At 39.1% G+C, this 24,662-nt stretch overlaps 1 protein-coding gene across 4 annotated transcripts in view; it reads right to left on the reverse strand.

Annotated features, from left to right (window-relative positions):
* Nucleotides 1-1,897: 1,897 nt before the first annotated feature.
* Nucleotides 1,898-24,662, reverse strand: part of LOC113077862 (WD repeat and FYVE domain-containing protein 3-like) — a 75,058-nt gene continuing 52,293 nt past the window's right edge. For 3 of the 4 annotated variants that reach the window (XM_026250145.1, XM_026250151.1, XM_026250132.1), the window contains 42 exons: nt 24,372-24,562; nt 23,736-23,888; nt 23,412-23,485; nt 22,685-22,846; nt 21,622-21,716; nt 21,212-21,332; nt 20,640-20,857; nt 20,335-20,531; nt 19,660-19,794; nt 19,192-19,371; nt 18,828-19,061; nt 18,571-18,670; nt 18,124-18,284; nt 16,640-16,869; nt 16,102-16,211; nt 15,769-15,951; nt 15,456-15,613; nt 15,276-15,353; nt 14,865-15,092; nt 13,295-13,463; nt 12,848-13,008; nt 12,371-12,519; nt 11,766-11,886; nt 11,569-11,654; nt 11,151-11,231; nt 10,996-11,050; nt 10,790-10,909; nt 10,552-10,669; nt 10,359-10,465; nt 9,527-9,680; nt 9,306-9,397; nt 8,958-9,170; nt 8,591-8,738; nt 8,196-8,350; nt 7,064-7,222; nt 6,708-6,887; nt 6,172-6,354; nt 5,983-6,073; nt 5,428-5,793; nt 4,661-4,772; nt 4,316-4,513; nt 1,898-4,211 (listed from right to left, as the gene is read on the reverse strand). In XM_026250145.1, the coding sequence (XP_026105930.1) occupies nt 4,091-4,211; nt 4,316-4,513; nt 4,661-4,772; nt 5,428-5,793; nt 5,983-6,073; nt 6,172-6,354; nt 6,708-6,887; nt 7,064-7,222; nt 8,196-8,350; nt 8,591-8,738; nt 8,958-9,170; nt 9,306-9,397; nt 9,527-9,680; nt 10,359-10,465; nt 10,552-10,669; nt 10,790-10,909; nt 10,996-11,050; nt 11,151-11,231; nt 11,569-11,654; nt 11,766-11,886; nt 12,371-12,519; nt 12,848-13,008; nt 13,295-13,463; nt 14,865-15,092; nt 15,276-15,353; nt 15,456-15,613; nt 15,769-15,951; nt 16,102-16,211; nt 16,640-16,869; nt 18,124-18,284; nt 18,571-18,670; nt 18,828-19,061; nt 19,192-19,371; nt 19,660-19,794; nt 20,335-20,531; nt 20,640-20,857; nt 21,212-21,332; nt 21,622-21,716; nt 22,685-22,846; nt 23,412-23,485; nt 23,736-23,888; nt 24,372-24,562 (6,347 nt within the window). In that variant the 3' untranslated portion in view covers nt 1,898-4,090. The remainder of the gene's footprint in view (nt 4,212-4,315; nt 4,514-4,660; nt 4,773-5,427; nt 5,794-5,982; nt 6,074-6,171; nt 6,355-6,707; nt 6,888-7,063; nt 7,223-8,195; nt 8,351-8,590; nt 8,739-8,957; nt 9,171-9,305; nt 9,398-9,526; nt 9,681-10,358; nt 10,466-10,551; nt 10,670-10,789; nt 10,910-10,995; nt 11,051-11,150; nt 11,232-11,568; nt 11,655-11,765; nt 11,887-12,370; nt 12,520-12,847; nt 13,009-13,294; nt 13,464-14,864; nt 15,093-15,275; nt 15,354-15,455; nt 15,614-15,768; nt 15,952-16,101; nt 16,212-16,639; nt 16,870-18,123; nt 18,285-18,570; nt 18,671-18,827; nt 19,062-19,191; nt 19,372-19,659; nt 19,795-20,334; nt 20,532-20,639; nt 20,858-21,211; nt 21,333-21,621; nt 21,717-22,684; nt 22,847-23,411; nt 23,486-23,735; nt 23,889-24,371; nt 24,563-24,662) is intronic. The other variant, XM_026250138.1, reaches the window with a different exon arrangement.

Here is a 24,662-nt window from a genome sequence, read left to right on the forward strand (position 1 = left end):
ACTCCCTTGGTTGAAAAGCAATCCCACACATGAATGTCTCAGGATGCTTCACTGTTGGCACGTCACAGAACTCATGGTAGTGTTCACCTTTTCTTCTCAGAACAATAGACTTCCCAGATGTCCCAAACAGAACTTTATCAGAGAAAATAACTTTGCAGCAGTCTTCTGCTGTTCAATCCTTGTATACTTACTGCAGAATTTCAGTCTGTCCTTGACATTTTCTTGGAAAGATGTGGCTTTCTTGCTGCCCCTCTTGACACCAGGCCGTTGTGTAAAAGTCTTGGCCACACTGTGCGTGCAGATGCTCTCACACCGACCTGCTGCCGTTCCTAAACAAGCTCTGCACTGCTGGAGACACGATGACTCCTCAGGAGGAGATGGTCCTGGCACTTTCCGGACACTCTGGGACGTCCTGAAGTCTTCTTCACTGCAGTCGAACCTCCATTCTTGAAGTTCTTGATGATCAGATAAATGTTTTTTTCAGGTGCAATAATCTTCATAGCATCTCCTTGCATGTAAGGGCTTTTTAATTCACATATTTCTTTGGAGGTAAACATTGCTAACAAAAAACACAATGATTAGAAGAGCTTCTTCCCTCCTTTCATAGTAATCAGTCTGCTCTTATACGATCTAATTAGTATAATAATGATTTACCTGACTAGTACTCATCCACACTTTCACATGTGCTGCTGATATGATTAGTCAATGAAAGTTAGCTGCTCATTTTGTGTCAGGATCAAAAAACTGATCTTCTCATCCACCACCAGTGTGTAGCATCCACCTCATGATTTGTGCTTCCCGCTCAGATTGTTCTACCTCCAATTAAAAAGATAGGTAGCACAAATTGATAGTGAAAAATGCTACCTTTCAGATTGTGCTACCAGCATCTTATTCATGTCTCCATACCTACCCCTGCTCTAAACCTACGAGTCCATACCCACCCATACCCTCAAATTTTCCTTAAAACGATGCAAATACATTTTTGGTAGCACAAGCTGATATGTTTCAGCCACAGTTCACCTTAACACCCACCACGCACCATCTTATTGGTGGAGAGCAGACAGAGTGATGAAGCCAATCATGTTATGGGGATGATTAGGAAGTTATGATGGTCAGAGGTCAATGGGCAAATTTGGGCAGGATGCCCATTTCACACCTCTACTCTTATCGAAAGACATCCTGGGATTTTTAATGACAATTTATTTTTTTAAATGACTATGGACATCAATGGTTAAAGTTAACTGTTTGGTTACCAACATTCTTAAAAATATGTTCTTTTGTGTTCAACAGACAAAAGAAATTCCTATAGGTTTGGACCAAGTGAAGGGTGAGTGAAGGATTTTAGTGTGTAAAAAGAATAATACAGATTGTGCCAGAAGATAATGACCTGGTTTCACAGACTAAACCAGGATCAGACCGTAGTTCAGTTAGGAAATGTAAGTAATTTTTATTAATATGCCTTAGAAAAAACATTACTGGTGTGCATCTTGAGACAAAACAAAGGCACTGATATATTTTAAGATCAGTCCGTTCAAGTTTCTTTCAGTAAAAAAAAAAAATTACACTTACACTCAGATTTACACTTTAGTCTGGGACTAGGTTTAAGCCTAGTCTGTAAAACCGCAGGATAGTGACTCCGGCCAATCATTTTACTTCAGGTTATTTTGAACACTAACTGGGATAAAATGTTTCTAGTTTACTGTCAAGTCACTAAAACTTTGCTATAGTTATAACATACAAGAAACTGCAATACTTGTATTACCTTGTGTGTTCAGATAGAAAAATCATGATGCTTTATTATATTGGACATAATTACTATTGTAAACATGTTCCTAGATTAGATATTTTTTCAGTATATTGCAATAAATAATGGAAAGAACTCATTTGAGGACACTGGTGGTGGTAAACAGCAAGTATTTAATTGAAATTAAATTAAAAAGTATAAGTACCGTATCTATTGCGTAAGAACAGGTATTGGGGTTAATTATGGAGGAGGGGTTAATGTAATTGTTTTCAACACAAATATACAATGAGCATTCAGCTACCACAGTTTTGCACACTAGATACTGTAGTAATGCAGTCTATCACAAGACCACCAAACAGGGCCAATCCGAGTGCATTTCATCTGTTCTGGGATCAGTCCTCAACATCCATACATAAGACGCTCTATATATCCACCTAAAACTGTACACAAAACCTTCAGGGACGACTCGTTAGATAATGCCATAAAAATGAGCCAAAGAAAGAGAAAACAAATAAAACATAATGCCAAAAGATGTACAATACACCGACACAGAAAGTCAGCTGTGTTAGACATGCAACAAGTAATAAAACTTGCAAAGGAAAAAAAAAAAATCATAAAAAAAACCCTTATAACTGCATAAATACTTTGTACAGTTTATCTCACTGTAAAGTAATGCACCCTTTCAAAATTTTAGCACACAGCATAAAAATGCATCTGATAAAACCGTGATTACTCCATTTCTTTGTCTTGTCTACATGTCAAGGTGCAAAAAATTCTATCAGGTCGATATCGCCATTTGATCTTTGAGCTGCTTGTCGACAGCAAAATCCCAACAGCTTTATGATGTTATGATTGCACACTGAATTACAGTACATTAATAGAGAATAATTCAACTATAATGAGTGCATATTAGGCTGTACAGAAATCATACACCGGTAAATAAAACAACTGCAATGGTAACAAATGTTTCTTTTCAAATCTTTTTAAAGTTGTGTCAGACCATTTAAAGAAAGAAAGAGAAATAAAGAAATGATCTCTATTAATCAAAGCAGCATTTTTAATAGGGTATTGCCCACAGTATCAAAAAAAACTAAAACACAACTTTCTTTCATAGTTTTGTCTAAGGTAAAGAGAAACTAGGCTTCCAGTCCATTAAAAGTGTTAAATCCCTTTTTCTTTAAACACAATAACATTCAAGCTAGTCTTCTGTGAAATGTGTGGAAACATCAGTAACTATTGCTTTCATAATCTACAGACATTTACACTGGTGCAACATCGCAAACGGTTAAAATGGTGCGGTTTTAAGAACAAGAATAATAAATGTATGCTTATGCTTAGCATTTTAAAGCTAGTGTCAGAGAGTTACATTTAAGTTGTCTAATTCATATGAGCTATTAACAAAGAAATGACAGTCAGAGAAGTCCCACACTAATGCAACATTTACAGATTCAGATCATCCAATAGAAACTGAACAGGAACTCTTGACCCTTCAGAAACATGCTTCATAACAAAGTCCTTTTAAACTGACTTAAAACATTTCATAATAGAAATGGAATCATTTAAAGGTTGAATGAATCCTGTCATTTAAAAAATATTTAAAGTGGCCTTTAATCTAAATTCAACATTTACATACTTTCATTGACCTACACGACTGTTAAATATTATATAATAATAGTTGCTCCATGTCAAGGCAGGATGGCAACCAAATTGAAAGTGAAAAAGTGGTCTGTGGCGACTGGCTGACACTGTGGGCAACACTTCAACAGAACATATGAAATAAACAGAAGAATCAAGCATTTGCATAACTAGACAAGCTAGTAATGTCAATCCACAAACATTTATCAACATTCATAATTCCCCAATATTATTCCCGCTGGGAGGCGGTGACTTGCGACATCGACAACACACACACACACACACACACACATTGCATTTTTGTTCTCTTAAAGCCAGGAGTGATTTTTAACATACTGTAACACTATATTACAAGCAACGTGTTGTGTTCTGATCTCTTAATAATGACTTTTTGTTTCACTGTTTCTAGTTAAAAATGCCATTGTAAGTATTTACACTATAAACAAATGTCATCTCGTTTCATCAGGAAGCGTTTTATATGCATTGCTTTGTCTAAAATCGAACCGTAACGCCGCCTTTGTGGATGATGCCAATGAGGTGACAAAAGATAATGCATGAGTGGAAAAGTAACTAACAATATTCTCCTTTTAATGGTCACACTTCCGCAATATATGAAATTCTGATCATTAGTGATCCCATTTTGGTCTACGCCAGTGCTTTGCCAATGAGATTTTGCAGGGGGAGCAGTGAACGTGATGTGCGTGTGCTGATCTAGTTGCTGGGGCTTTCCTCAGAGCCCCGCTCATGCTGCAGGTTGTAGTAACAGTTCTGACACACACGCACAGGAGAGGAGATTTTCAGCCGCTTGATCTCAGACTGGAAGCGACTACACCTGAGGGAAAACAAACACCACATTGTGAAAGACCTGCAAGAGACTCTAAACATTATGCAACGCAAGAAACAAGTTAAAATGCATGTATTGCAAATGTGTCTTACTTCTGGCAGAAGACCTGGCCACAGTTTCTGCAGTGATGGCGCCTTTCAGTGAGGGAGAAGCGCACGGTGCATCCAGAGCAGCTGTCCACCTGCTCGTCCTTCACCCAGTGGTCCGCGGTAGAGCGTCCGGGCTGATCACTGACAGACCAGCTGAACACACGTCCACGGCTGTCACCCACCAGGATCTTACTGTGGTCTCTGAGTACACAAGAACAGCTTGTTATCAACCGTCTTGTTTAGAGACTATTCGCAGACACTGGCATATTAAAGGTAAACCACTTTAGAAAGCGAATAGAAAGCAGCTTCTGTTTTATCCTCACTCCGCCATGAACACAGAGCACCTACTTTGAAATGGCAAGTGAGGTGATTTCCGCAGGATGAGCGTTGTCCTTGCGGTCGAACGCTGTGTGCATGGTGAGTTTGCTCCGGAACACCAGCTGTCTCTCCCATCTGTAGCCTGTTTAAGAGACAAAGCAAACAGTAAGGAGCATGCCAGTTGCTCACATTAAAAACAATATGACAGGAATCCTCCAACACAAGAGAACAGCACAAATGCAAAACAAATGTAAAAGCCATACTTCAGAAATCTAGGAATTCAAAATACAGCACATTTTGACTTAATTAAATTCAATTCATTTGAGGATTTACTGCTCTCGCTTTGGTTTACATCATAAGTTTTCATGTAAACTGTCATGCCGACAGTTATCATTTGTAATGGAAATATATTAGAATGCAATCAATTAAATAAATTGGTACATTTAATTGATCATTTAATTTAATTTAATTTAAAATTAACAAAATGTTGTTTATTATTTAGCTAATCTAATAGCTTAATAATACTTGCATATCTTTATCAATGAATGTAGTGAAATAGTTTTTTTTATAGATTTATTTTGGCAGTTTTGCTTTTACTGAGAGGTGACCGAACAGAAATTGACAGGAAGCGAAGTGGGAGAGAGAGGGAAATGGGAATGGGAAGGGTCCCTGGGCCGAAAAAAACAAAAAAACAAAACATTTTCAAATAGAAAAATTTGACTAAATCAGCAAATCTACTAAAATCGAATTGGATTAAATGAAAATGAATTGCATAAATAAATAATAATGCACTGCACCTGGTTTGAGCTTGTTGTACGAGCGAGCCTCCATGGTACTGGGCTGAAGAGGCTGTGGTACTGGCGCATGCGAGGGTGCTGAGTGCGGTTGTAAATGTGGCTGCGAGGGAATTCCTGCTCTAATCTGGCCCTCCGAGTAGTTTACAAAGACAAAGCCTTCCTTCTCGTCAATACTGAGTGTGTCTGACCAGCGGCGGGAGTCGTCAGAGCCACTGTCCACTGACCAGGAGGCTCCGGTCTGAGGTTTGGGTCTGTGGACGGTACTGCTGGGCTGGCTGTTTGAGGTCCGAGGTTTAGAGTCCTGACTGAGGTTGGCTTCCTCTCCTTCAGACTCACTGCTGTCATCCTCGGGAGCATCACGGCCCTCTGGAAGAACAAGACTTGTGGTTATTTCATCTGAAAAGATCATCGAAAACTCTAATGCATTGTGCAGGCTAAAACGGTTTAATATCAAATTTGTCAGAATATGATTAAGTTAAATTAATGCTTTCACATCATCTTTTCAATATAACAGCATGAAAAACATGAATAGGGTGCAATGGCGGGATGTTTTACCGAGCTCTCCACAGCAGTCTGGCACATCGGGGGGCTCTGCAGGCTCTGGAGCAGGGGTTTCTGGGACTTGGAGGAACTCAATTCTCCAGAACTACAAGATAAAGCCATTTGTCAAGAAGCGTTATCTGTTGACACTTTAAAAGACACAGACTGAAAAGGAAGAAAGCATATTAAGGAAAATACAATTACCCTGACAACCCCGTCGGAATGTCCCGTTACGATAACATTCTGGGTGTCCCACTCATTCATCTCGGAGATGCAGCAGCAGAGGATTTGTTGGCTGCGGCCGGTGAAAGTGTTGGCGCTGGCGATGGGGCTTCCATTGATGCTCCACACATGGATGTAAGTGCCAGCACAGGACACTATATCTCCCTGCACAGACACACAGTTATGAGAGTCTTTCCATTTCATAGAACACTTTGGTTTTATTCAGAGGCATCAATTTATTATGAAGGTTCATAAAATGACCAGATCCAATTAACTTCATATCAGTTGAGTTGGCAAATTCTGCATTAGCCAATAATAATAAATTTTTTTTTTTAAATAATAATAACCTATTTACAGTATATACACATATATATCATTTTTTATTGATTATAAAAATTATAATTTATAAAAAAAATATTTTATTACCCCAATAAAACATAAGAGTGCTTATTAAATGGCTAAAAAGACAATTTAATGTAGTTTAAACAAATGTAATTTGGACATTATTGTGGGCTCACAGTGAGTTCATTGATGCAGAGTGCGGAGACGGGAGCCCGGTGTCCTCTCAGCTGGGTGACAAAAGACAGCTTATTCAGGTCCCAAATGATGCATGTACGGTCCCGAGAGCCACTCACAATGATGTGGTAAGCTGATGACGCTGTGAGACATGTAACTGCATCTGTGTGGCCCAGAAGAGCCTGGAACCATGAAAATACACATGTTGATCAATGCATAAAACATTATAGTGAAATAAAATGCAAAAAAAGTCTAAAGGAAAACTTAAATATATTTATCTGGTTTTAAAAGCAAATGAAGAAGTAAAAAAAACAAAAAAAAACAAAGCAAGTAACATTAAATCTAACATAAAACAAACCTGTTTGAGTGTGAGGGTCTTGGCTTTCTCTTTGTAAGTCCCGGTCTCCCACACACAGATAGCAGTGCTAAATCCACCAGTAATAACCAGTTTGGGATTGGGGCAGATAGCACACAGGATCTGCCCCCACTCAGACAGGCACTCATATACCACAACCGCCTGTGAGACAAACACCACATGAACATCAGACATCTGATATGGAAAACTAAAAACACTAGATTTAACTTAGTTGACTTAATAAGATCCTAAACCATCCCCTCCCGAAACAACAACTGGTGGGCACTACTACAAAAATCCTTTTAGGTGGAAATAAGTGAGAAAAAAAACTGCAGAAACATTTCAAGGTTTCCACAAAATCAGTTTTGAAAATTTAAAATAATAAGAAATTTTTATTGAGCACCAAATCACCATATTAGATTGTTTACTGAAAGATATGAATAATTTCCTCCATAACAATATATATATATATATATATATATATATATATATATATATATATATATATATATATATATATATATATATATATATATATATATATATATATATATATATATATATAAACTATTATAGACTCCAAACCTAAAATCTCAAAAGACACATTTTATATATGTGACCCTGGACCCTGGACCACAAAACTTCTTAAGTGTCAAATTTTATAATAAATAATTAAGCTTTCCATTTATGTATGGTTAATTAGGATCGGACAATATTTGGCCAAGATACAAATATTTGACAATCTGGAATCTGAGGGTGCAAAAAAAATCTAAATACTGAGAATATCACCTTTGAAGTTGTCCAAATGAAATTCTTTGCAATGCATATTATTAATCAAAAATTACATTTTTATATATTTACAGTAAAAAATGTACAAAATATCTTCATGGAACATGATCTTAATATCCTAATGATTTTTTGGCATGAAAGAAAAATCGAAAATTTTTGAACCATACAATGTTTTTTTGGCTATTGCTAAAAATATACCCAAGCGACATAAGACAGGTTTTGTGGTCCAGGATCACCAATATGCAAAGGTTTGCTGATGCTCTTTTCCCAAACGCCTTTGAGGATCTGATTCACAGCAGATGCAGGAACCATGAGTAAACAGAAGAACTTGTATGTTGCGAATGACCTTGTCGGACTCATAGTTGGAGAGGCGGCAGCTGAGGTCTGCATAGCCCCAGGCGAAGGTCTTATTCCAGGCAGGAGGAACCAACACCTTGTTCTGCTCCACAGCCAGAATGCCCTTGTCAGTGCACACTATCTGTCCCACTGGCTCCTTCAGCTCTGGAAAACACAGATGACACACAGAGCTAGTTAAAATGCTCTCCACTGTATGCCCAGAGCTGCTAACAAACTTTTACACAAATGATTCCTGAACAAACAATGTTCAAACAAAAACTGTTGATATTAAATTGTTAGTATTTATGTATTTTAATACCACATTCCTTTTTATATATATGATAGAAATAGTAGAAGCCAACCACAAAGGAATGCCACTGTAAACCTCCATCTAATCTGCATTACCTTTGACAGGGGTGAGAGAGGGCCGCAAGTTGTCCAGATGATGGAAGAAGATCTTGTCTAAGCTGGAGTTGAGTGTAACAGGTGCACCAGGTACCTCTCCGTTTGACTTACAGCGCACCCGCTTTGGAGGATGCGGCTTCTTGAACAGCTGAAAGAAAATAAACAAAGAGGTTAAACTGGATACAGAGTAAAACACGCACTAGAGTGTACTGCATAGTGGTCCCAAAAGGGATTTGGACACCTAGGTAACACAATTTAATTACATTAAATACAAATAATGAGTTTAGTAGAAATATGAAGTCAGTTCTCCTCAAGTACGCACAGGTAATCACTTACGCAGTTCATTTTCAATAGTGAAATTGCAAACCTGTTTTGGGATCTGGCCAAAGTTGTTGATGAATCCAATGGTAGCTGTTTCTTTAAGTGGGTCATTGATGTTGTAGATGTCCACCTGGCCCTCATAGAAGAGATGGTGGAAGACATTGACTGCTTCCACTGCTGGAGGACCCTGCTGCTTGTAACCAAAGATCAGGTCGATCCATTCATGCAGATGGGCGCTGACATAGTCACACTCCAAAGCCTGGGGAACAAAAACACAGTATCTAAAGAACCTGCTTCTGAAAGTGGCGTTATTCTCTGACCTTTACGACAATGAAACGATAACACATAGAGCCTCTGGCTTCGTCAGGGGATGATGTATTTTGATGCGAATTACCTCTCTGTGAAGCCTGATGAACTCTCTCGGGTCTCCTTTTGCCCATGGAGGCAGAATCACATCTCCAAGCTTGGTGCCATTCTGTTTACTCCCTTTAGAAAAGATTGATCAATTAACACAATTATGTATAAAAGAGAGAGAGAGAGAGAGAGAGAGAGAGAGAGAGAGAGAGAGACTGTATTTAGGGCACAGATGAGGCTAGCTGTCAAGCTTTTCCTTACCAAGATCAAAGTTGTTGGAATTAAGTAGGAACTCAGGAAGGTAGAAGAATTCAGGAATGAGTTCCTTCACATCAGCCATGTTGTGTTTGGCAGCAGAGAACCAACCCTCTCGTACACTGTGAAACATTCGGTCGGCTAGATCAAAATGTCCTCCCTGTAAACACGGATGAAACGCACATGTAACCAACCACTTCAATCTTTCTTGAAACTAGATCAGCCGTTCACACTAGGGACGATAACCACAATTCTAAAGTTCTAATAATTGTTCTAATTATATGAGAATTGAGAGGTCCACACCACATGTATAAAAGGCACAGATGAACTAAAAAAGAAAGTAAGATGATAAACACTAACAACACGGACAGCCCATCGGGATTCATGACTTTACAGCACTCCAGTATTTAAAGCAGCAGGCATTTATAATAAACAGAACATTATTGTTGCGGACACTAATGTAGTTTTTTGGTATGAATGGGCCTTCACTGTCTGTTAATAACAACCTCCTGTCAGAAACAAAGGAATATCTTCATTAGTGCTTGGAAACACTGTAAATGCTATGCATGCTATGCTTATTTTGGAGACAGCTGGTCTCCAGTCTGTTCTTCCACTTCTGTTTGTTTTTGGTTTTGACTGTGAAGGATTTATTTAGTAACATTTTCACCAGCATAACAATGGGTGTTAAAGAATCAAAGAACAATGATAAGACTGCGCAGTTCAAGACCGTCCAATCTAGACACATGAAAGTTTGGTAAGAAAAATTTAAATAACTGAAACAAACAGTAGAGAGATGAAAACAACAAATGATGAACAGACCAAGCCATGTGGGACTAACCTGAAGCCTGAGAAAGATCTGTGTGAACGGCTCCATTCTGACCAGATATGAGGCCACGATCATGGCAGAGGAATAATGAGTGCCGTAATGATACGCCGGAGTCTCGCCTGTGAAAAAACAAACAAAACATGTTTCTAAAGCTGGAGCTTAACAAGCACAACTAACAGATGATCAGCAGGGGTCTCGGACACACCAGTAGGATCCTCCCAGTCTTTGAATCTTTTCTTGTATTGGATCAGTCTGTCATCTGTCTGAGCTCCCATGGGTTTGGATAAGTTTCGGAATGTCTTTGGATTGTTGAGGTCCAGTTCCTGTGGAATGATTCAAGATATTAAACTGGGAAAACTCATGCAAATCCCCCAAACAGAACGTGAATACGTGGACATCTGCTGTGCTGTAGTCACAAGGATTAACCAGAGACAGGTTTGTACCTCAGAGTCAAAGTCTGCCAGGATCCATGGGAAGACAGGATACTGCATCAGGTCATTATATGACCGGCCAGCCAGTGTGTTGAGATGCATCAGATACTGGAAATTACTGATTTCTCCTCTCTACAAATAAAGAGTCTTTCCTAAGCAACACTGAACAACAGAACAAAACAAACAAGACAAAAAACTTTCATGTGAAGATAACGCACCTCCCATCTTTGGGTCACTGACTTCTCGCCGACCAGCGTACTGAGAAGACCAGACCTGTTTTACCAAGAAGCACGCATATGAAAGTTTATTTTAATACATCTGGTAAATCAACTCTAAATGCACTTCATTATCTTGTAATATGAGGGTAGCGTACCCTTGTTCCACACTGGTGTTGGGACGTTGCCCCGAGACAGATTCGGAGCTGTCGGCTAGTGAGGGAACAACTGCCAGAAACCTAGAAGACAAGATTTGGCTTTATGTAACCTAGTATTTTTCTGAGGTTCTTCTACACATAACTCATTATAAAAAAGATAACGGAGGCAGAACAAGACTATTGAAAGTTTCGCTGAAATACACTTACATTTGCAAAGTTTGGGGTCAGTATGACTGATTGATTAATTGATTGATTTAATATGTAGTTTGAATATTAGGTTGATTTTAGGCTTAACCTGGAGGTGGTTATGAAACTAGGTAAGTAAATAAATAAACTAGCATGACAAAATCATGTATTGGCGATCTCACAGGCTGATGATAGGACGATACACACTAAGAAGCATCAGCGTTTACAATACCTCTGATACACTTTGTTCCGGACTCCTTTTTGGAAAGCCAACAGATAGTTTCTTCCATCTCCGGAAAACACTTCCACTGCCATGGGCTGTGAGGATGAAAGCGAAGCATAACTTCATTTTCAGCATTAACATGAAAGCTGCCCAGTGTGTTAGCAGAGTTCAAGCTAAGAGCCAAGCCAAGCGGTTTGTTCGCACACCTGAAGCAGATAGCGACGTTTGTGCACTTCTCTGATGTCTTCGTAAGCAAAGATGCTGCAGGTTCGTTTCAGCTGACTCTTGCTCTGCCGGGCCCCTCGAGGGATGATAGTCTCGTGCATGCTGCAAATGTCACAAAAACAAGCAGCATATAAATGCAGTGCAACGACTAAAGCAGTGGTTCTCAACCTGGGGGGCCTTAGAAAAGTTTCACAGAATTACTTAATATAGTTATGATACTTCATATATTAAAACAATCTAAAATAACCACCGAATAAAATCACACAATGAACTGTAGGTTTATGTAAAATATCAATGCTTCCAGTTGCTTTTATTTAAAGATAAAGTTAGAACACAAACAGCTTTGTCATAATTATAAACAGAAAGAACAATAGAATGACATAATTAAAACAAAGAACGATCAAATGAATGACAGGACAATATAGATAGACAAAACAAAGAAATAGTAGAAAGACAGAACAATATAATAATAGAACATATGACTGAGAAACAGGTGGAGAACCACAGATTGACAGATACCAGATGATCTGTGTGAGTGAAATGTCCTGTTTTACAGGGCAGAATACAAAAAAAAATGAATTCTTACTTTGCAGGGAGCGTCTCAATGTCTCTGATCTCTCTGGTGACCGTCATAGTGAAGCCATCGATCACATAGAAATGTTCTTTCCCAAATAAGAGCAGCCCTTCACTGGTGTCCAGACCCTGAACCCGAGCACAGCGGTACATGTGCTGGATCTAGAACACACACGGCAAACACATCATTCATATCAATCAGTCCAAATTCAAAAAGTAAAATAAACCCAATCATCCAACCAGACTGATAGTTCTAACTATTTCCCTCATACTGCTGGAGGATAATGTGAGCAGTAAATGATTGACTGATGTCAGAATAGTAGTGATCAATACAAAGCTTCAAATTGGAAAGCTTCTACCCAAAAGACCCACATTTTTTAAAGCCAAATTGTTGTCATAACAACAGTGACTGGCGGCAAAATGTGCGGTTGTTGAACAGTGTGCCGAGGATGTTGTGGAGGCAGATGTACAGCTGTACAGTGCTACAGACCTTCTCCCCCTCCTCCAGCAGGCGGAGCAGTGTGGTGTTGTCGGTCTTCTGCTCCTCGTCCAGAGCTCCTGACTCCAGCATCTCCTGCAGCTGGTCTTGACTGTCCTCATCGGCTCCATCCGCTGTAGAGCGGGACCGCTTTAATGGAGCCTTAACCAAACCTAAAACAAAACACAGCACACACAGCCAATCACTCTCAACACACTCATTATATTACACGCTCAGTAGCTTCACTAAACAGACAACCAGATCATTCAGAAGCCAGTTTCTTCCATTTTGGTGTTTTTGTTTGAAATAGAAAAAAAAAATATATATATATTGTATTAACAATAGTATTTGTTTTCTGTCTGCTACATTGGTGAGAAAAATGTATAAAGTGTAACTGTAAAGCTCACTGTACAAAGTATACTTCCATTGTAATAAAGAGCACTGTCATGTTAAAGTGACCTTTGACCCTTGCGATGGTGTCCTCTCCATGTTCAGGCTCCTGCTGTGTGGTTTCTCCCTCTGTGTTCTGCTCTATGGAGTGCTGGTACATCCCCGGGTTTCCTGACAGCAGCCGCATGTAATACTCCTTACTGTCATAGCTTATCGCTCGTCTGTAGCGCGCTGGTTTCTGAAAGGATTTAAAATGTATCACAAACAGTTTCATTTTGATCTTATTAACTCTTCTTTTGGGTTTATATCAATCGTGATGAAAACCTTTAAAATAAAAAATACAATCTTGGGGGTCAGAGGAATCCAGTCATAGCCATGCAAGACACGTGTCCATCACTCCTTAAGAAAATCCCATGCTGACAACTCACATAAAGTACATAATTCATATCTAAATACAATTTATATTTACCCACAAAGCAAATTTCAAAACTCAACTTCAGATGAGCAGGTTTTCAAGATCACACATAGATTCAGTCATGTGACCTCACATTTTAACTGGAAATTTATGCAAATTCAAAATATTGATTTTGGTGAGAAAAACAATCTGTATGGTCATGCCGTTTATCAATTATCCTATTAAAATTATCTACAGTATATGCCAATCTAAGAAAATATCATTTCTGGACAACCAGTAGCAGAAAAAAATAACTGTATTTTGTTTTTTGAGTGACCCAACTGGGCCAGATGTTCTGAGACTGGCTCAAACAATGGAGAGAGTTTAGGGTGAGGCTGAACAATGGAAGATGTGTGAAGTCTCTGAAACAGTCTTTATTTTGCAGTTCTGTTTGGTGTCAGTAGTGGTGTAGAATTTACTTAATTCAGCTCTTACATTACAACATGAATACCAATTATTATTGTGTTTGTAACAGTAACATGCAACATTCTTGTTTGAAAATTGCTCCACTTCACATACTATAATGTGGATTATAAGAGATTAGCAAACAATAAACCTATTTTTTGGAGGTTTCTCTGTGTATGAAATATTTAGGAATGACAGCAGAGAATACATCTCCAAACAACGATTTAGGCATCAATTAACATACAACTCTTTATCACGTGAAAGACAAATGCAGTAGGTCAGGGACATTTTATTTTACAGTTAAGCTTTCATTAATGCAGCTGTTTGAGAGGGTACAGCAAGGCTGTATGTTAGGAACACTTCAGATTGTACCTGGACTGGTATGTTAACCCTTGCACCCATTAATAGCACCTGAGATTGATTCTGAAAAGGGAAAAATGGGTAATAAGGCGCATATGAAAGCTTTTGTTCACATTTAAGGCTTCTTTTGTGCAGTGATTACCATCATATGGCTAAGGCTGGCAATTAAAGTTTGAGAGTTCACAAAAGAGCCATTCATAGCAGATTATCAACCATTAATGCTATACACATGCTGATTTTCAATGACACTATAGGCACATTCAATAGACTTGTTTCAGTTAATTGGGGAAAATAAGTATAAAGCCAATTATATAAGGTTATTTTCTATTCCTGGCAGCCAGAATTAGCTAACATTCAATATATACAACATGTACCTCCTTAAAACTGAAGAAAGAAAAAGGTAAAAGGAGCTGCACTAACCTGAGTGCTCGAGTTGGGCTCAGGATCAGGCACGTAGGGATAATGAATGTAAAACATGTCATTCCGCACCATCTTCTTCCTCATTCTACAGGGTCCCTCAGTCATGTCCAACTGAAACTTGTCCAGGTGGGAGCCAATAGGAGGCCCCCAGAGGCCCCGTTCCCGAAGCAGCTCATATTCAATTCCTGCCCACTCATCTATCACATACTTCAGTGCATTCTGCTGCCTCTGTGAGGAAACAAATGCATATTTGGATCCAAAAATAATTTTTTGTAGAAGTCATACCACTACGATCAGAACTGGGAAAACATTTATTTAGTGACCCCTCCATTTAAAAAAAAAAAATCTAATTATTATTGTTCTGAAAGATCTCTGAAAGACTTTTGAATATGTTTGAAATTAAAAGGTTACCTCTTGATGCTCCTTGTACTGCATTGCTACCAAGTCTCGGACCACAGCAATGTGCGTGAACATCCACTGAAAGGTTTCCTGTGGACCGTCAAAACAATGTGAGCGTGAACTACCTGTGCAAGTCCATAAGGTTAGCTGTGAATTCATTTCCACGTCTGTGTTTGTTATTTTGTCAGTTACCTGTGCAGAAAGATTGTTCTTGTTCATTCCACTTTCCTTTTTGCTGCGACGGGAGCCGGTCAGTTTGGACAGACCAAAGCCACTGCTGACTCGAGACAGTTTGGACTGATTCGCTGGGGCAATGGTCTCGCCCCTGCTGATGCATTTCTTCTCATGGACTAGAAGGAAAACAGTGAAGAATTAACATTGAGAGAAACAAGAGTATGGGGAAAAACCTGAAAAAACCTCTAACAAGAAAAAAAGAAGCAGAGTGACAAAGACCGACACAGGAAAGAGTGTGAAAGCGACAAGCTTGACTGGATGTTTTCCTCACCCAGGTGGTTCTGCCAGCTTTTAGCAGCAGGTTCCTCTAGAGCAGGTCGAGCAGTGGCAATGTCCACATGTCCTCTGTCATTGACAGGTAGAGACACTTTAAAAATGTCCTCCAGCATTTGCCGCTTACTGTGCATGAGTTCTGTCCACACGCGATTCACCGCCTTGAGCAGCAACTGGCGACCTGACACAGACACCAAACAAAAAGGAAACTTTGACATCAATAATGTTTTTTTGGAAGGTTTGTGAAATGCTTGAAGTATTAAAACTCTATGCTTTAATACACCACACATTGTGTTGGCAAAAATGCCATCAAAAGAGAAAAAAGAACAACCTTCGCTAACATCCTGGCTCTGGACACTGTCCGACTCGTTCTCAGAAGGAACCGCAACATGCCAGGTGGTCATTCTGGCCTCTGCTTCCAAACCAAAGCCCTCCACACTACTGCAAGAGAACACGAAAGCACACAATTCTTATACATTTGAAGACACCAAGGCCAGTGCTTTATCATGTGAACATTCCCCAGTCAGTCAATAATATAAGTTTGAATGCTAAAACACAGATTGCAAGAATAATGAACATCATTTCAGCACATCAGATGCTCCAAATTAAAACAGTTGAAGTTACTGAACTTCCTGCATCAGCAGAGCACACACTACACACTACACACTAATATAATTCAGCTCACTGTCTTCTCGGTCTCTATAAAGCCAGACTTCTGAGTCAGCCTGGATACAGAGCCATGACAATGTAAACCTCATCCTCAAGTCTCTCACAGTGACTCACAACACCAGAGGTGCACAATCACAAACATCAAACCCATCCCCATCTAAGTGCCCGAAAACACTGCACGGCCTCTGTGTCTCTCTCACCTCCCCGTGTGCAGGTTGATCAAGCAGTGGGCCAGACAAGCCACAAACTCCTGGTCATGGTTGCCGGGTCCCAGCACGAGGTTTCGGTTTACTGTCAGCACACGCAGTGAATCCAGCAGGGTGACCTGTTGCGGGACTGTTTTGTGTGGTCGTGAGAGCTGGTAGAGGATTGTTCGGTTCAGACAATGGTAGATTGAGTCCAGAGATAAACCCTGTGATCGCCGTTTGGACTATTAAAGGAGAAAAAAACAAGGAGATTTATTGAGAAACCACAAACCAGTCATGTAAGTCACATAGTAATGCTACATAAATCTTGCACATAAGGAATGTAAAAGAAATAAAGAAAGGAAGAGAGAGAGAAAGAGTTGTACAACTAACAGAAAGTTGTAATAGAACAACAGGATAATATTATGTTTAATAATGTTATCACTTGTGGTCTTTTTTTAATGTTTGGTAGCTAATGCATTTTTGCAATATTTAATAATACACTTAGTGTGACATTTTTGTTTCGTTCTCATCTTAAAAAGATAACTGTGGTTGCTGTGATTGCTTATTATCAATTGCTTTTAATTGCATTTTATTTTTTAACATTCTGTTTGCTTACATTTCCACTACTATTTTTTTATGTTCCTGAAAGTAGTCTATTATGCTTACCAAGGGTGCATTTATTTAATTATTAGCAAAAACAGTTAAACTGTGCAATATTATTACAATTTAAAATACCGTATTTTTCGGACTATAAGTCGCACCTGAGTATAAGTCAAATCAGTCCAAAAATACGTCATGATGAGGAAAGAAACATATTAGTCGCATTTATTTAGAACCAAGAGAAAACATTACCGTCTAAAGCCGCGAGAGGGCGCTCTATGCTGCTCAGTGTAGACTACAGGAGCACTGGTTCATTTCTCTTGGTTCATGTCAAATTAATTTTGATAAATAAGTCACACCTGACTATAAGTCGCAGGACCAGCCAAACAATGAAAAAAAAGTGCGACTTATAGTCCGGAAAATACGGTAACAGATTTTTGTAATTTAAATGTAATTTATTTTTGTGATGGTATGTTGAACAGCTGCGCTGCTTTTTGTGGAAACTATAAAACAGTTTTCAGAGTTCTTTAATAAACTGAAATACTTAATAGACTTGAAATAGATATAATATGTAGCGTTTAAAGTGTCACTTTAAATGAATTTAATGTATGGAAATGGATTTAACAGTAGCATATATTTAAGACATCCACTAAAAGTACTCATTTTAGACATATGGTCAAAAGATTATATAAAATACTTGAAAAAAGTCCACACACTCCACCAAAAATAATATGCGAGATGAAAGTTTACTCAGAAGAACAAGGCAAACGTTTCAGGCACATATTGACCATTTTCAATGCCAAGCTTACAAATAATTATCTAGCAAGACCATTTCCTTAGTCTTTAGGGACACTATGACATTGTGTACAGCTGGAGGTTAAGTGGATTGAGCTCACCTGGGTGATCAGCTGAACTATGAAATCCACCACTAGCTTGGACTCTTTATTGAACATGCCCTGCCACAGCTTATCCACCACACGCTGGGTGAAGTAGAAAACATTGTTGACCAGGATCTGGTAACTTCCTCCTGTCGTTATTGGCAATGATGCCTCCTCGCCTGTTGGAGGACAGAGCCACACACATGAACGATTGGAATATTATGTTGGATGAACAATGACCTTTAATGGACATCAGAGAACTTCATATCAAAAACGCTGAGAAGCGCTAAAATCTGGTCAGTCAAGACATGTCTCACCATGCCATGACACTTTTTACATATATTGCGACACACACAATTTGGAACAAAATAAGGGGGAAGTAAATGACAGCATTTCCCCTTTTGGCTAAAGCACTGTACCAAAACATTTCCCAGAACTAAACCTGATGATTGGGATGCAACTAACCCAACAGAACATCTGCCGCCAGAAGCTGCTCCATCACACTGTCCAGGATGTAGGACTGAAACTCCTTCTGCTGGGTTCTGGTGGAGCGCTCTGGTGAGGCCTGAAGACACAGAGCAAAGTTAGTGTTTCTGCCCAACAGATGGACCCTCCCACAATATCTTCTAATAAGGATGATAAAAAAAAAGCTAGAATGACACGCATTACAGAGATTCTGTAGCTTCACCTACCATCACTGTATATATCTAAAATGATCTCACCTCTAGCAGAAGATCAATGATGGGGGTCTGTTTGCTGGCAGGTGTCATGCACAGGTTGTCCATGATGAGGACCCTCATGAAGTCAAAGACGTACTTCTTGGCTGGGTGGTTGGTCAGGTAGGTTTTACTGCCTACATTACAGTATTCTGACTGGCTGCGGTTCATGCCTGTATCTGTCACAAAGGCTTTGAACTCTTCTGTGGGAGAGCTTGCTTCATCGTCTAAATCACTCACCTGAGGAAAACAAGGCATTTTTCATCTTCACAAACAGCTGCGACTTGAACATCAAAAGCACCAATTCCATCAAAAGGCCCGAGCACCCAAAAGCCAGTTCCATTAACAATCAAAGAGAACAATAGCATACCATCTCAGAGTAGGGCCGTATATTGAAGGGGAAAACTGTAGCAGCAAGTGTACACAGGAAGTCCGGGCTGTGCCACATGGGGGCCAGATCTGGGATGTTGTGATAGAGGTAACGGAAAAACTGCATGAGAGTGATGGGATATTCTCTCAGCCAGGAACCCTCCTCCTCTGACTGCCAAGGCTGCAGGTTAGATAAAGAGAAATATCAAAAGCTATGTCAGCTTCTGCTGTGAGCTCATTTAAAGAGAATAGCCTGCAGTTAAAACAATTAATCTTTACACAATACCATTTTAATCTTTTCTTTTTCTTTTCAACACCAGTTTGTCACTAATTTGCCATTTCATTCAGAATTCTGCATCGGCTGATAGTATAAAAGCTTTGATAAACTACCGAAAGACAACAATCATCCCAATGCCATCATATGCTCCTGGGACACACATCTCTGAGGCATGGTGGCTGGGAGACTCACCAGGTTGAGCATGCTGCGCAGCATGGCCAGGAGCAGGAACGCTGCTTCAGTGCACATGTTGTGGATAGAGCCCACCACTGTAGCACTGGACGCTGGGACGCCAAATATAAACGTCCAGATAGAGTCCAGGTCAAACTGTGTGAGGAGATGGGTACAGCTCAATAATAACACTTTAGTTCATATTATTACATGCATGTTATACAAATTATCAAACTGTATTAAGTTATTATGAAATCTAATTAAATCATAATATTAACAAAATATTCAACTATAATTGTGTGATTTAAAAAGTAAAATAAGGGCTTGAAATGGTTTAAAAAGTAAAAGAGTGACAAGGGCAGACGGTAAACATTTATATAAAGCATGCATGAATAAATGGATGATACAGCAAATCTTTTTTTTTTTTTTTAGTTAACATGAAGCATGTGACATTAAAAATACTCGAAAAACAAAAGTTCTGAGATCACACTGAAAATGTAGGATTTCAAATCCTATTTAAATCTGTAATGAAAATTTTAGGGTTTAAAAACAAAAAAACAAGAAAGAAACATAAATAATGAAGTATGTTGATGTAAGTGATGTCTCGGGGATGTGAAAATTAATATGGATCGTGAGATCACACACAATGAAGGCATTCAAGTTTGATTAGTAAGGAAAAAAGGTTTGAATACTGACATGTACCTGCAGGCTGTCAGGCAGCTCTGTGATTGGCTGCTGGAGGAAAAGGGCCATGAGCATGAAGTAGATCTCTGGAACGTTGGTGTGTTTGGGCAGTAGAGTTTGCAACACAGGGAATCCTGGGAAATGGCAGGCATCCCGGTTGATTTCACGCACTGTTGACCTGCCCCCTGCGCTGCGGCCCACGTTAAAACCTGAGAGGAGGTACAAATAATTTTACAATACTACATTTTACAATACTACTTATTATCATCATATTGTTATATTGTATAATTACAGTTCATTTTTAACAGCATGCTCACCCAGAACAGTGCCAATCTTATTAGTGAGCACAGAGTCGGTGTGGTCCAGCCAGCCTCCTCCCGACAGGCCCTCTTTAAACTTGCTCAGGATGGATTGGTTACTCAGCAACACCACCAAGATCAGGAGAGCAGCCGTCACTGTGCTGGAGTGAATGTGTTCTTCCATAAACATCAGCAACCAATCAAAACCACAGGTGCGCACAAGCTCTTCACAAGCCCTGCGGGAATTAACAGAAAGAAAACATTTGTGGTTGGGTGATTAATATTAAAGTAAATCTTACTAATTCGCTTTATAATTGTTTTAATTATGAATCTTAATTTAAAAGACAAATACATTGTGCAATTTTATATTATTCATATACACAAAAACAAAAAAGTACTGAGTGCACTGATACCAGATAAAAGCACTCGTGCTGCACATATCCGAAGTGTCTAGTTCAATGTGTATCCAATCCCAGATAACAGCCTTAAACCAGCAAGCTTAGGTAACAATGTTACAGATGCTGTAAAATGCTGCGCAGCTCTCTGAAGTCTAATAATCCGCCCTTGATTTAATAAGGAGCATCACTCACTGTACATTAACAATGTTCTTCTCCTTGCAGCTAAAGAGCTGTTTGAGCAGGATGTCCAGCAGTTTGTTCCGCAGAAGAATCAAGTTGGACGACAAGAGGCCTCCAAACTCATCATCAGCTCCTGAAAACACCCGAGAAGAAGAGTAAGACCACTGAAAGAAGACATTATACTGCCAACCTTTTTGAATAATTTTGACTGTGCACATAGCGTTTCAATTCAGCAGAAATTCTGTGTAACCTTCTATAGAATTCTGCAGGTGGGGATTTCTTTTGGGGCTGCTTAAAGCAGACGATGCTTTGATTCCCATGGATCTTGATTTTGTTAATAGGGTGATTTGAAGTGTTGTCATGTTACAACAATATGGTGTTAAAATGCTTCTTAAATTCTCAAGCTTAAAAATATGATTTACCTCTGTCGATCTTCTCCTCATTGGTGTTCTCCATAATGACAAACTTCTCACAGACTGCAAATGTTGGCAATGTAGAAGAGATGAACTGCCCAAACCTTAAAAAACAACCACCACAAAAACACAGAATTATAAATGATTATTTTGTGATGTGACGTTATTCGGTAAGGCAATATATCACGCTAATGAATATGCACAATATTGTTATCATGGGCACTTCTAAATACAGTGAATAATTATATATTATTAATGTACCGTATTTTTCAGACTATAAGTCGCACTTAAGTATAAGTCGCATCAGTCCAAAATTACTTCATGACGAGGAAGAACACATATATAAGTCGCACTGGACTATAGGTCGCATTGATTTAGAACCAAGAACCAAGAGAAAACATTACTGTCTCCAGCCGCGAGAGAGAGCTCTATGTTTTCAGTGGTAGACTACAGGAGCACTGAGCAGCACAGAGCGCCCTCTCGCGGCTGTAGACGGTAATGTTTTCTCTTGGTTCATGTCAAATTAATTTTAATAAGTCGCACCTGACTATTAGTCGCAGGACCAGCCAAACTATGAAAAAAGTGCGACTTATAGTCCGGAAAATACGGTAAAGTGATGCCTATTGGTCTATATAGTTCTTGTGCACTTTAATCTGTGTAAAACTTTTAACTTTATATATTTTTCTGGACACTTTTAGATATTTTGATACTTTTCTGGCCACTTTTTTTAAAACTACTGTAAATTTAAAAACCGTGGTAATACCGTTTACCGCGATAAAAGCATTAGCAATTAATTGCAACATGAAAATTTGATACCGGCATATCCCTATTTGTGATATTATTTTGTTAATTAAATTTTTTAATTTGTACATGTAAATTGTACATAGTGTTCCTAATTGTTCAAATAATTCTCAAAAATATATAAATAATTAGTCGCCTCTGCTTCTAACTAAACTATATTCTGAAATAAAATAAGATAGTTTGAAAGAAATGTGTCACTTCTGATTCCAATCCATTTAAATGTGTTGTCTTGGAAAGCATACATTTAAAATGGGTATTCATCTCTGTTTACCTTAGTAGATCATATGAGTTTGGGAAGCCCTGCAGCAGGAGACTGAGGACGCTGCCGATGGCAGCGATGGTGGGCTGAGACAGAGACTGATCCCTCAGAGTCAGCAGCAGTTTGGGGATCAACTGAAACTCCCGCAACAGTTTGGCATTCTTAGCAGCTTCACTGAGAACAGAAACAAGTACACACCGTGTGAGTGACAGCAGGCCCACTCACACCAAGGACGATAACTGTGAAGTTCATAACTTAAAGAGAATGGCAGAGTCCACATTACAATTATAATGCTAACGACACAGAGGAACAATATCGGTGGAATCACTCCAGATGATCTTTTCAGATGTTGAAAGATAAAAACGTTGCCAGCCAATCAGAATCCACCTGACTTTAAAGAGCTTGAACATTCGAAGCAGCAGATGACAAACTGTCTGTTTGTGGATGTTGATATAGTTTTCATTATACTTATCATTGTCTTTTTGTGAAAGGGCCTTAAGACATATATCAGATCTCTCCTCTCTTCTTTTCTGTATGATGAAATATCCATGTGATGCATTTGTTCTATAAGTGCGGAGTAAGTAACCATCATAACGCTAATGCTTACTGTACAATAAAACTTCTATAAGGCTAAAGGAACCAAAAGAAAGTCCCATTACGCTGCAGAAAGTAAATTGACTGTCCTGAATTAAAACAAAAAAAGAGTCAATAAAGTATGTTTAGAGTATGGATGGATTACCTGGATTCAGTCAGAAGTTCAATGAAGTGCTCGAAGAGAGAGAGGTGCAGCTCATAGGGAGCATGAAGCCAAACCTGAAAGTCCAGCAAATAATAATACAAAGTATAATTAAACATTTCAATCATTATATCATCGAAATATGTCTCCTGAAATAAAATGTTTTAGAACTGAAGACAAAAAAAAAATATATATATATATATATATATTTTTTTTTTTTCTTTTTTTTTTTAAGAAGAGATCTCATGCCGGAAACTATTAAGAGTTCAATTTTCAGCAAGGTCACTGATGATGTCCATCTGAGGTATTTATATTTGAGCTTCGCACCTCAAAATCACACAGCAGGTCCTGGAAAGCTGTGGTGTTTGGGATGATTGAGGTCTCGTGGCCACTATCGACCGTTCCGACAAGAGAGAAGGTCAAGTGAAGAATATGGCTGTTCAACAGAGGACGTTTCTTCTTCAGCAACATGGCCAGCAGCTAGAACAGAAGACACTGAGTTAAAGAAGATCTTTCAGGCAAATGATCTAAAGCTGATGGGAAGGTCTATGTGAAGAATGATCTGCTATATATTTGTTAGCCTACTCATTTCAGGATTCAGTGATCAGTTCCATTTAAAACAGGCTGAAACCCAACACTCAGCCTTTCATTTTCCTTACACAGTGACAGCACAATCAACATTAGCTCCATGAAACATCGCATTCTCTCTACAGACCCATTAAAGCAGCAAAGAAATTAAACAATGCACCATCTGTTATGTTCAGACCAGCACATCCCAGCATGCCCCACCCTTGCGAACCCCCACTTATCACATCAGTTGGCTGTCACCGGACACAACAGCCCAGTCTCACTCTTATAGTTTAAACTGCCACCTCATTGGCTCATAACGTCCTACAGTTACAGCTGTATAAAACAGGACATCCCTCGTTCAAAGTTCATGGAGTAAATGTTACTGCAGCCCACCTGGTATCCTTTGATACGCTCCATCTCCTTGCTAGCTAGCGGGTTGCTCTTCACAACACACACTAATGCTTTTACTGCAGCATAGAGACCCTCCACATCTGAAGCCATGGCAACCAGGCCCAGGATGGAAGCCGCCCCTCCGATGTACTGGAGGTTGGTGGCCACTGGTTTGGTTACGAAGGCGCGCACACCTACATGGAACAAGACTGCAGCTATAAATACATGTACACTGAGAGAAAGGCATGGTTTATTGGAACCATCGTCCATCGTCCTAATGAAAACAGCACAAGC

This window comes from Carassius auratus, chromosome 5, assembly GCF_003368295.1.
Source record: "Carassius auratus strain Wakin chromosome 5, ASM336829v1, whole genome shotgun sequence".
Taxonomy (NCBI): Eukaryota; Metazoa; Chordata; class Actinopteri; order Cypriniformes; family Cyprinidae; genus Carassius; species Carassius auratus.